Below are 13,001 nucleotides of genomic sequence, written 5' to 3' on the forward strand. Positions count from 1 at the left end.
TCTTTGTATACTTGGGACAGAAGCATTCCAGACAGAAAAATACAATTTTCCCAGGGCAACAAAATCATTAGTGTAACTACATGCTTCAGTGCTCCTTGTACCTGCTGTTCAATAAGCATCCCACTGTACTGTTCATGACTGTCAATAAAACAGCCCTTCTGTAAAACTTCCATTACAGAAAGCAGCAGAACAGGTTTGCAGGAACAAGAGGTATTGTCACAATATGATTAGACGGAGAGGATGCAGAATTCTAACATTTGAGTTCAGTAAAACAAATTCCTTATTCCACTGCCTGGTAAGAAACCTCTAGAGGTCACAATTCCTTCTTAGAGAAATTAACTTCTCCTTCCTTCCTGTGTTCAATCTCAAGTAGGATGCTTTCAAGTGGCACAAAGCCATTTTCCACTTGTGCTACAAGATCACATGAACCAGGCTTAATTTCTGAACATCTAACTGTTGTATTTCCAGATATTTTATAGAAGGGGAGAGCTACAATGATGTAAGAATTAAAACGTAAAACTGAGGTGGGAATATGTGGATTTCCGGACATTGCTGAGCCGCAAACCTGAGCAGTTCTGCCAGCCACAGGGAAAAAAGGCAGATGGCTGAATACTGTGATCCAACGGCTGAAGAGCCGTGATTCCCAAACCTGATGTTAACCTTAGCAGAGTCACACGCATTGCAAGTCTTTGTGATGAAAACTAAATACTCCAGTATTGCCATACTGCTTAATACTAGCATATTAGTTAGTTTCTCTACAATTATATCACATGGTAAGTTTATGAAATCAAAGTCCACAAATACCTCCCGCTTGGTCATCCTTGGCTACTATGCAGTCCAAGCAAATCACTTTGGCTTCTTCTGTCATATGCTGAATTTAATAGAATTGAATGAGTTAGGATGATGAAGTGTATTATTTAGTGACAATACTGTTATTTCTTATGTTATGGGCATTTAACATACACATAGGAACACTACTAAGTAAATAAGAGTTCAATTCAACTTGCACCTGCACTTTATTATATGCAGAATGACAATAAATATCAGAAAACCACAACAACATGGAGGTACAGGTAGTGAGTGGGCTTAGAGGCCCCATACCCACCTTGGCACAACTGATCAGCGTAGTTTATACAAACACTTTAATAAATACATAAACCATAGAAAGACAAGCAGCTAGGATTGATTTTAGGATGCTGTGGCACACTGACAGCACTATAAATGCCATGACCACCCCATTAAGCACGCAAGAATGGAGGGGCAAGGTTTAGGCCCCATCTTTCCCACTGTGGTGCATCCCATCAGGCACAGACAGGAACTAAATAGTTTACTGATGTGTTTCATTGGTTCACCCAGCCAAGGAAAGGGGAGGAGGGCACAATACTGTGTCCCTGTCTCTATATAGACAAGAATGAAGGGAAGCTGTTAGCGCTGGAGGATTAAGATTAAATGACAGCCAATTCAGAACATCATGGCACAAAATAGTCCTGTGCAATTTATTTTGTCATTGCAGCAGCAGAAAATAAATGGGACTGATAAAAATTGTTGCCTGAGAAGACACTCAAGACAGACCAAAAAGAAATCCTTTATATATCATTCACAGTTAGAAGAGGGCGTTTTCCAGGTTTTGATAATCTGACTGAACCAGCTGACCACTTTCTCTCCAGCCCAGCCCTTTGGGAAAACTGCTGTGGATAGATATCTCAAGCAGTGTCAGCAAGGGCCACTCAGGAAGCTTGCATCAAAAACTCAGCCTCGGCAATTGTCAGTTTGGGGCAAGCAGTGCTGTTACGATAAACCCCTGCTTACATGGGAAGTATACCCAAGAGGCATTATGTGGAGGCCAAAGTGTTTTTTCTGAAATTACTTCTGATGTTCCCTTTTCCCCATCTAGAGTTCTGGAGCAAGAATTCCTAATACTGGCATGGAATGGCAGTAGTTATAGAAGAAACACAAAAAACACTAATACAAATGTTGCCTTGTTTAAGCTTTGGCGCAAGCACAATGTTAAGCACATCACTGTGCTTCAACATAAAGCAGAGGACAATAGTAAAAAGGCCACTACTGGCAACTGTAAAACAAAAATAATTTAAATAAATTACTACATCATGCCAAATAATGGAGGGAATGAATGAATGAATGCATAAATAAATAAATACTGGTTTGGTCTGTAAACATCCAACACGTTCACATTAGATTCCCTGTTCCCCTACAGCTGCCCAAATTAATTTAAAAAAAAACAGATTCTGAAGAATGAATAAAGAATGAATACCCTTCTTCATTCTTGACCAAACACCGGAATGTGATGAGCCCCAGAAATAAGGAAAGAGGGAGACAGAAGCAGGGCTGGGTGGCAGTTTGGAATGGACTAGGATCTCTGCCCATCTAAACCTCCCTGTTACTCATCGAGGCCTGGTATCAAGTCTGCAATACTGTCCACATAGTAGTGAGGCACCAGGTCCTTTGCCGCAGGGCTGTCGCTGGCCATGTAAGCCTGTGCCTCCTCGAGGTGCGAGACACCTGTCAGGGTCAAGACCGTTTCAAGGCCACAGTTCTTGCCAAACAGGATGTCTGTCTCCAGCCGGTCACCAACCATGAGCATGCGGGATGGATCCACACCAAAGCGCTCCACAATGCATTCGAACATGTATGTATTTGGCTTTCCAATCACCGTTGCTTTGCGCCCAGATGCTGTTTCAACAGCAGCAGTGAGGCTTCCTGTCCCTGAGGGAGAAAAAACACACATATACACACACAAGTCAACGGACTAATCTTCAATAAGAGATGCAAACTAAGTGCAGGGAACACATCTGTTGGATTGGAAATTCTAGCAGTCAAAGCCAGCAGAGCCATGGGTGGGGAATTCTAGGAGTGGCCATTTATCAACATCTGAAAGCATGAACTATTCGAATCCTGGCAAGAGCATAGCCTTCACACGTAATCAAGCCAAATTGGTTTGATAAAGTATAACTAAAATATATACTTCTCCCGCAGGTTTAATTCTCACTGAGGTGATAAATGTGTGTCCTGGCCTTAAGAGTTTCAGGAAATTTTCCAGAGGAATTGCAAGAAGCATAGTAAGCTCTGTCACCTCGTTTATGAGTTTTCTTTGCTTAAGGGATGCATAACATAGTTACTGGAATCTGCTAGTTAATCAAACAGGCCCTGTAGTAAAGCAATAGCAGCATTAATAATACTTTTTATTCCAGTAGCTGCAGCATCTCTAGAAGTCTGAGCAAGATTAGCTTATATTTTCATCTCAGAATGCCTAGGAAATTATTCCTTTATTAATTTGGGGATTCTTCTGCCTATTGTCTGAAAAAATGTCAGCATCTTCTAGAACAAGAGAGAAAGGATTTAAAGACCAGGATAAACGACGTATCTTGTTTTCAGGGGGTGGGGTTGGCCATAATCCAACCCAAGAAACCAACCCATGGAGGCAATATTTTGTTTAATGTGTTGTCGAAGGCTTTCATGGCCGGGATCACAGGGTTGTTGTATGTTTTCCGAGCTGTATGGCCATGTTCTAGAAGTATTCTCTCCTGACGTTTTGCCCACATCTATGGCAGGCAGCCCGGAAAACATAACAACCCAATATTTTGTTTATTGTGGGGACCTATGACAAAAGACTTTTCTGATCAGCTAAGGGACATGGGCTAACTGGGATTTTATTACTGCATCTCACTTGCTATATTTATGTAATCAATAAACCACTATTTTTGTGTGACTACACGACTACAATTTCATTTTGACACTCTTGAGCCTGAGCTGACAAGATAGTTGCACTGCTGAACAGCTCTCACAGTTAGGCAGTCCTTCCTAATGTCCAGGTGGAATCTCCTTTCCTGTAGTTTGAAGCCATTATTACACGACCTAGTTAATTTTGGCCCATCTCTCCAATCTGTTAAGATCATTTTAGATTCTGCTCCTGTCTTCTGGAATATTGGGTATCCCTCCCAATTTGGTGTTGTCTGCAAACTTGATGATCATGCCTTCCAACCCTTCATCTAAAGGCCCTTCCACACAGTTATATATCCCAGAATATCAAGGCAGAAAATCCCACAATATCGGCTGTGAACTGGGATATCTGAGTCCACACTGTCATATAACCCAGTTCAAAGCAGAAAATGTGGGATTTTATTCAGCTGTGTGGAATGAGCCAAAATCAGTGGTTCTCAATCTGTGGGACCCCAGGTGTTTTGGCCTATAACTTACAGAAACCCCAGCCAGTTTACCAGCTGTAAGGATTTCTGGGAGTTGAATGCCAAAACATCTGGGGACCTAGAGATTGAGAACCTCTTATATAAGTCATTAATAAAGATGTTGAACAGAACCAGGCAGCACTCCACTCATCATTTTATCTAGGATGATGAGGAAGCATTGGTGAGCACTCTTTGGATTCATTCGCTTAGCCAATTAAAGATTCACCTAATCCTAGTTTTGTGACTAGTTTGTCAGAAGGTCATGAGGGACTTTGTTGAAGGCCTTACTGAAATCTAGTTACGCTACATCCACCTGTTTCTATAGCAGGCATTGGCTAACTTGGACCCTCCGGGTGTTTTGGACTTCAACTCCCTTCCGGCTGTTAGAAATTGTGGGAGTTGAGGTCCAAAACACCTGGAAGGCCCTATTTGGCCCATGCCTGATTTATATACCCTTCCAATGAGGAGCTCCGGATCGGAGGCCCATTCCTCCAAGGACAGGCTCCCCTCCCTTTGGTTAGGCCGAGGGCGCTCTGCTTGTGCGGAGGAAGCCTCCTTTCTCACCGGGGGTGCGCTGCCCGTTGCTGAGCGGGTGCCAGGGGTCCGGGTCGGTGGCCACGAGGAGGCAGTGCGGGTCGCGCAGGTAGGCGCAGGCCTGGGAGAGCTTGGCGAAGGTGAACTGGTCGTCGTAGCCCACCAGCACGGCCCGCACCGGCAGCGCCTCCCCGCCTTCCTCCGCTTCTTGCCCGGCGAGGCGGAGGCCGGCGTCGCGGAGCTCCCCGCGGAGCCCTTCCCCGCCCAGCGCGAAGACGGTGCCCGGGCCCGGGAGCGGAGGCGAGGAGGCCGAGGAGGAGGAGGCGGAGTCCCCTGCGCCGCCCTCGCCTAGGAGCCGCTGCCGGAGGTAGAGCGCGGAGCAGAGCGCAGAGCTGAAGACCTGTTCGCCGCGCACGCCGCGGAAGCCTAGGCGGGAGAAGCGGCGCTCCAGCTCGGCCACGGAGCGGCGGCTGTTGTTGGAGACGAAGAGCGCGGCCTTGCCGCTCCGGCTGAGGCGCTCCAGGAGCTCCGGCGCGCCGGGGACCGCCCGCTCCCCGGCCCACAGCACGCCGTCGCAGTCGAAGAGCACCCCCTGCGCCTCGCCCAGCACCTCCCGCAGGCCCGCGCCGCTCAGCCGACGGCAGCCCGCCATGGCCGGCAACACAGGCCTCCGCTCAGCCCCTCGCGCTTTCGCCCCAACGCGCAGCCAATCGCAGGGCACGCCGCCACGCAGGCCGGCACGCGGGGAGAAACAGCGCTCGCCAATCCCTCCGCGAGCCCAGAACGAAATAGGAGGGGACAAGGCAAAGCGCCCAATCGGGATAAGGGAAGGACGGTGATTGGCAGCTCGGAAGGACGACGTAAATAGTCCCCGCCCGCGAAAGAGGAAAGGAAGGGCGCTCTGTTGCCATGACAACCCGATAGAACAGGCATGGGCCAACTTGGGCCCTCCAGGTGTTTGGACTTCAACTCCCATCATTCCTAACAGCCTCAGGCCCTTAACTTTTCCCCCTCAGCCTAAGCGAAAAGGAAGGGGCCTGAGGCTGTTAGGAATGGTGGGAGTTGAAGTCCAAAGCACCTGGAGGATCCACATCCCTTGAAGGAAGCCGGCCATGAAAGCCCCGCCCCCTTGCAGACCGGACGGCCGGCTGGCAGAACGATAGCAACAAGGAGGTGGGCCTAAACACTGTTAGCCTATGATGTTGAAGAAAGGGAGGTGTGACAGAGCGGGCAGCCTATCCTGCGTGTGGAGAAAACGGAACCAATGGCCTTGAGAGAAGCGAGCATCGCAACAGCGACAAGCCAATGGGAAAGGAGGGCGGGGACAAGACTGAAAGGGAAAGCTAACTGGTTGACGAGTTTGCAAACGAGCCGTTTAACTGACATTTGACGAAGAGGCGGGGAGGAAGGAGTCTGAAGCCATCGATCGCCTTGTTCACCCACAGCAGTGTTTCTCAACCTGGGGGACGGGACCCCTGGGGGCGGTCACGAGGGGGGGGGTCGCCAAAGACCCTCGGAAAACACATATTTCTTATGGTTTTAGGAACTCAAATCCCTCCAGTATTTTCTGTGGTCATGGGGGTTCTGTGTTGGAAGTTCGGCCCTGTTCCGTCCCCCAGAGGGTTGGTTTGCATTTTTATAGTTGTAGGAATAGCATCTGTTTGCATTTGCTCCAGGGTTGCTGCAGATTCTGCAGCAGTCTGATAGTTTAGCCTGTTTGCAAGTCTTTGCTGCTTGCAGCCTGCAAATGTATCATTTTGTTCTGGAGACCGCCTCTTTTCCTGGGGATAGAAGACTCCATTTTGAGAAGCCTATTCTGCCTTCTAGACTGAAGGAGAAACAACATAGATGTGCTTGTGTGGCCAAGCCAGGCCAACTCTGAAAAGGCCATCGTAAGTACTGACCTGCCTTTAAAACCAGTGCCAAGCATAGATAGGGGAAAGACCTGTTCTTTCTAATAGCTTTGGCACTGGGGTAGATAACATCTTCGGATTTCTTTGCCACTGGAGGAAGCCCTACCAACTTGGCCTCAAAAACTAGCTTTGAGCTTAGATAGTTATAGATCTTTTGATAGCCACTCAGAGCTAGGGTGAAGAGGATCTCAGGACCTCTTTGCCTTTGCTGGAAGTTAACCCAGCAACCTAAAGGGGAAAAGCAAGCAAGGAACATCTGCAAGGTTTTATAAGTGGACTGTTTTTATTCGCAACTTTAATTACATGTGCCAAGTCTGCCAAGGACTTTGTGAAAATAAAATTTTGATTGTTCTACTTGAAGTGCCTTTGGTTACTGGGATTTCCAGAGCTTCTAAGTAAGGCCCCGCAGTACACCAGGGCAAAGGAAGCAGCACATCCTAAAGTTTTAAAAGGTGCCTGGGTGTGACGGCATAGGCCCAGTTCTATCGTTGGTGGGGTTCAAGGGGCTCTTTGATTGTAGGTGAACTATAAATCCCAGCAACAACAAGCCCCAAATGTCAGGGTCTATTTTCCCCAAACTCCATCAATGTTCAAATTTGGACATATTGAGTATTCGTTCCAAGTTTGGTTCAGATCTATCATTGTTTGGAGTCCATAGTGCTCTCTGGATGTAGGTGAACTACAGCTCAAGGTCAATGCCCACCAAACACTTCCAGTATTTTCTGTTGGTCATGGGAGTTCTGTGTGCCAAGTTTGGTTCAATTCCATCGTTGATGGAGTTCGGAATGCTCTTTGTTGGTTAACTATAAATCCCAGCAACTACAATTCCCAAATAACAAAATCAACCTCCCCCAACCCCACCAGTATTCAAATTTGGGCATATTGGGCATTTGTGCCAGATTTGATCCAATGAATGAAAACACATCCTGTAGATCAGATATTTATATTACAGTTCATTACAGTAGCATAATTACAGCTATGAAGTAGCAACGAAAATAATTTTATGGTTGGGGATCACCACAACATGAGGTGTATTAAGGAACTGTATTAAGAGGTCGTGGCAATAGGAAGAACCACTGACTTACTGACTGATCTAACATTGGAGCACAACCAGTTGTTCCTCCACAATTGCGGATTTGATTAAGCACAAACCCACAGAACCTATCTTGTTTGTAACTTGGGAATTTCCTGTACAATGGATTCAGAGAGTATGTAGGATGGGCTCATGGTAGCTCAAGTGTTGCCTACTATTAGTGGCTAGTGTATACATCAGGCATGGGCAAACTTGGGTCCTCCAGGTGTTTAACTCCCACAATTCCTAACAGCCGATATGCGCTTAACTAGATCCGAATTGCTATAATAGCCTTAGAAGGTGACTTGTGGTGGTGCTCAGTCTCTCTCCCTGTGTGTAGCATGCTGTGAACATCTTCCTGAGAATCGTTTGCAAGTACAAATCTCATTGTGGATCAGTGTATCCTGACTGTACAGCCTGTAAATAGTAAATAGAACTACAGAGATACAGCCAAGAATGAAAGGGCCAAGGTACTGACATTTCCGGCCCATCCTCTGTTTGGATATTGAAGAGGTGTGGCCCCTTCTAGCCAGCACCTCAACACCTTAAATAAAAAATAGCTTTCTAAGATCTACAGAGATACTCGCAGAACACCTCAGCAAGTGAGAGTCCAAAAGAGGCAGGTAAAAACTCATAACCTCAATCAGTAATGGATGAGAAACTTCCCCCTGGGCACAAGGAAGACTGCACGACTTGGAAGACACTGAGCAGACTGTGCTCTTGCACCACGAGATGCAGAGCTAACCTTAAGAAATGGGGCTTCAAAGTGGAGCGTAGAGAAGAGCAAACCATAGACCACTTACTACAATGCAGTCTGCCCTGCCACATGCACAGTGGAGGACCTTCTTACAGTGACACCAAAGGCACTTGGAGTGGCTAGCTTCTGGTCAAAGGAAATTTAGCATAATGTCAAGTTTTTAACTTTGTCTGTGGCTTTTATACATTATAGCTGTATTCTCAATTTGCTTCTGACATAATAAATAAATAAATAGCTGTAAATAGTGCAACTGTGAGGATTAAAGCTTGCTATTATTTTTTGGATGAAAAACCAAATCTGTGGTGTTTACTAAACAGTATGTGGATAAGGTGAGATGCTGCAGTTGTACTCTGCTGACAAGCTGATTAACTGACTAAAACATTTTTGCTGTGAATGGATTCTGCTAGGTTTTGCTTGCCTTTGGGGCACTTGCTTGTCCAGGCTGCAGCAATTCCACAGCGGTTGTGATTTGAAAACTATAAGTCACTCCACAAACCTATCCTGCAACACCATAGAGATCCTGTGTAGTCTAGAGCAGAGGTTCGTTTTCAGCCGCAGAGCCTTTTTGAAGCAAACATTTCTCGTGGAGCCCTAGGGAGTGTTTATATCATACAGGAAAAGCACAATCAAAGCACTCCCTGAGTGGCAGGAGGGAAACAGGGTTTTGGGAGCAAGGAAGGTGAGGCAGAAAGGCTTTTGGTGGCAAGCAGTGTGTGGAGAGGGAAAGGAGCAGGAAAGAGGAGGAATAGCTTGGAGGGAGAGAAGGAGGAGGAAGGAACTGTGGAGCCCCTCAGTATGCTTCATGGAGCCCCATGGGCTCCACAGAGCACACTTTGAGAACCCTGGTCTAGAGGACTGAGTGTTGGACTATGACAACAAAGACCAGGGTTTGAATCCCTTTTAGAAGCAATGGGTGAGTTCAGTTTAAGATTAATGGTCAAGTCAATCATTATTTTGAACTTATCTTTCCAAGAAAACGTAAGTACATTTGCCTTAGGGTCACCATCAGTCAGAAACGAATTGAAGGAGGACAATAACAATAACCCTGGAAGAATGGAAGTCAAAGAGCAACATTTCCAAGCTTAGCTGGTGAGCTTCCCTTAGGTATCTGTTGGTTGAAGAGAATACTGGGCTAAACAGGTCTGTGGTCTGATGCAAAAGGGTTTTTCTTAGGTTCTTAGTAATTACCTTTCTGCTACACATAAAACCGAAGGTCGAAATCGTAATAGTTTTATCTGGCAGGTGGGAATATGCTCCGTTTAATATAGTGACACTTACTGCTAAGGAAACGACTCAATGCAGGATCAAACTAAAGGTCTTATCTAACCATATGCTGATCAGCTGAGTATCTAAGAGGGGCCTGCAAGATATAAATGCATATTCACAGTTAAATAGGCATGTACTGCCTTGGTACTGGAGAATTAACTTCACAAGGAAAGTATTGACTTAGAACTAAAGATCATTGTAGTTTTGAAACTATGTGATTCTAGATGCAGTTGACTTTATGTGTTTTCCATTCCTAAAATTAAATCTGTTTTAAATGGGTTTAACCCCAAATACTTTAGACCAGAGTTTCTCAAACTGTGCTCCTCCAGAAGTTTTGGACTTCAGCTCCCATAATTTCTAACAGCTGGTAAACTGGCTGGGATTTCTGGGAGCTGAAGTTCAAAACACCTGGAGGAGTACAGGTTGAGAAACACTGCTTTAGCCCAGTGTCTCTGATTGTTATGATAATTTGGGTTTTTTTTCCCCACCAGCTCTCCATTGTTCCCTCCCATGGGCAGGAAACTCCAAATCAGATAGTTCTTGAGAGTACATTTATAAGGAAACTCACATCTCTCTAAAAGTAGAAGCATGCACTTGCTGTTTTAGAGAAGGATTTGGGCCAACAACTCACTATTTATAGAGCTGCTTGTCCTGCTTCTAATCAAACTTTACCACATCTTGCAAGAGGTACAGGATATAGGTAGAGGAACATTTCCCTAAATTTCCAGAAGAAACTCCAAATCTTGAGGGTACATTTTATAAGCAACTTCACTTCTCTCTAAAAGTAGAAGCATACACTTGTTGTTCTAGAGAAGGATGTGGGCCAACAACTCATTATTTATAGCACTGCTTGTTCTGCTTCTAACTCAATTTCAACACATCTTGCAAGAAGTACAGGATATAGATACAGAAACATTTATATACATTTACAGAAGCATGATCTTCATTTTTCAACTCGTAGTAATGAGACTGCAGCTTGGGTTAAAGAAAAAAAAGTGCAAACTCTTAAAGAAATAATAATCACCACCTAAGGTTTCACATGGTGAAGAGGTGTCTGATTTTTGACAACATGCTGTAATATTTTTATTATGCTTTAAGATGCCGTGGAAAACTCCAGATCAATTACATTATGCAGTGTTTTATTGAGACCAAGAAATAAACAAATCCCTGATACAAGCAAATACATTCTTTAAAAAAATGAAGGAACGTACTCCTTTTCACATTAGCCATAAATATGACCCTACCTGTAAAAAAATAATTTACCATTTATGTATAAAAATAAATCGATGACATCCCTTCAGTCATAAGGGTACCAGATATGAAGGAATTCTTAGTACATGTCTGCACTGTAAATGAAAATGGGGTTTAACAGTCTTCCATTTCCCAGGAATCGTGTGAACTGTACTTTTTGAATTAACTGTTGTTTCTCTCTTTCTAGATATTCCTACAGCATTATACTTACATGTTTCTGTTCAATGTTATGACTGTTTGAGTAATTGTAGAATGTGTTAGCCCACCGCAGAAAGTGAGAAATATTGCTTCACATTCACAGAAATTAAAACTCTACAAGATAGCTCTCATTTGACTTTAAATGAGAGCTTATTGGGCGATAAGCTCCCAGAATCTTCAAATCAGCAAGGCTCCTAGCTGCTGTAACAAAGGGATTCTGGAATTTGTAGGTCCAAAAATTACTTTTCCAGAAACTACTTAAAGGCAGATAAAACACACAGAGATGATCTGGCAAAGGGAATAGTATGAAATGATTGTGTACTATGGCTTTTCAATAGACCCTACATTTCAGAAGCATGATCAGAAAAAAGGGCAAGGTCCCTAGTAAGTGATTGTGTGTTACACAGAATGTGGAGGTAAATTGAATAGTAGAACTCAGGACTACCCCACTTTAGGCAGCAGGTACAAGGGCTCTTATTTTTTATGTTTCCAGCCAAATAAGCTTTTGCATCAAGGAAAGGCTTTTGTAATCTCGTGCCTTACAGATAATGCTGAACTGCACCATCTCTAGACAGGGTGAGAGTTGTGGCCCAACATATCCAGAGTGTACTGTGACTATGTTATACTTGTTTTGGGTTTTTAATGTGGACAAATATTAAAAAATGATCAACTACTTGCCTGGAATTTTGTTGGTTCATTGTCTGTAAAATGTAGGTTCGGCTTTGTATCTGGGTGCTCTTCGACAAATTTTAGGTGAAAATGTTCCCATGAGGAGAGAGCAGGCCACACAAAGAAGAGGTGTCATTCATGAGTGCAGAAAAAGGCAGAGTTTGGAAAATCTTTTTGGATTATAGCTTTCAGAATCTCCCTGCTGACATGGCTCATGGTAAAAAAAGTAACTTTTCGAAGCTCTGAAATAGGAGTGGTAAGGAGTGGAGGCACATGGAAAGAGAGTACTTTCTTTTGGAGATTGAAGACCTTTATACTGGCTTTAAAGCAGCACAGTTGCAGAAATCATTTCCAATGCATTGGTCTTCCAACAAGAGGTGTCAGCCACACGTGACGTACCCATCAGCATCAGATCTTATACCTTTCTTAAAATTGACAGTCAGAAACAGTGGTCCCCAGAATTCCTTCTTTCTCTCATTCATTCTCCAGAGTCTCAGATTTCATATCAGAGGGAGGTGGAGAGCTGCTCCTTTCCACACTGCATGGCTGATCAGGCTCTGTTGGCACTGAGGCCCAATCTTTGGATGTTTCTACATCTGGAGGTGGCTCTTTGCCTTCAGCTGCTTCGTTGCTTGTAAATTCGGGAGGAAGCTTTGTGGATGACACAGAGGTGCGGCTCTGACGCTTGGCTGGCTGAGGTGGAAGTGGTGGTGGCACCGAGGGAACGCGCACGGATCCTCCTGCAGTTCTCCGAGGCAGGGCTTTGGGGGTGGAGGGAGACTCTGGGGCAAGAGGCTGGCTTTGAAGGCCCACCGGAGGAGGAGTTCGGGGCGGAACTAGTGGTGGGGGAGGCACTGTGGGTCTTGCTGGAGCCACACGCTTTGCTGAAAAGGAAAACAATGAATAAAATCCAGGTTTTAAGATACCTATTTTTGCAGGAATTACTCTTTATCTATGAGATATGTATCTTGTAGCTATTTTCCTACAGTACTTTTTAGCACCATGCATGTTTCTCCCTTCTCAATATTCATCCTCAGGTGTATTTTCCAGAACTAGGTAGGAAATTCTTGGACTTTTAGTCCAAAAAGCTATTGTACCCAATTTTGAGAGAATATAAAAATATAGATTGTGGAAGTCAA

At 44.7% G+C, this 13,001-nt stretch overlaps 1 protein-coding gene across 1 annotated transcript in view; it reads right to left on the reverse strand.

The window, feature by feature from the left end:
* Positions 1-997: 997 nt before the first annotated feature.
* Positions 998-13,001, reverse strand: part of sh3bp1 (SH3 domain binding protein 1) — a 49,551-nt gene continuing 37,547 nt past the window's right edge. The window contains exons 18-20 of the mRNA XM_062982747.1: positions 12,343-12,746; positions 4,767-5,748; positions 998-2,724 (exon numbers count right to left, since the gene is read on the reverse strand). Coding sequence (XP_062838817.1) covers positions 2,399-2,724; positions 4,767-5,748; positions 12,343-12,746 — 1,712 coding nt within the window. The 3' untranslated portion in view covers positions 998-2,398. The remainder of the gene's footprint in view (positions 2,725-4,766; positions 5,749-12,342; positions 12,747-13,001) is intronic.

This window comes from Anolis carolinensis, chromosome 5, assembly GCF_035594765.1.
Source record: "Anolis carolinensis isolate JA03-04 chromosome 5, rAnoCar3.1.pri, whole genome shotgun sequence".
NCBI lineage: Eukaryota > Metazoa > Chordata > Lepidosauria > Squamata > Dactyloidae > Anolis > Anolis carolinensis.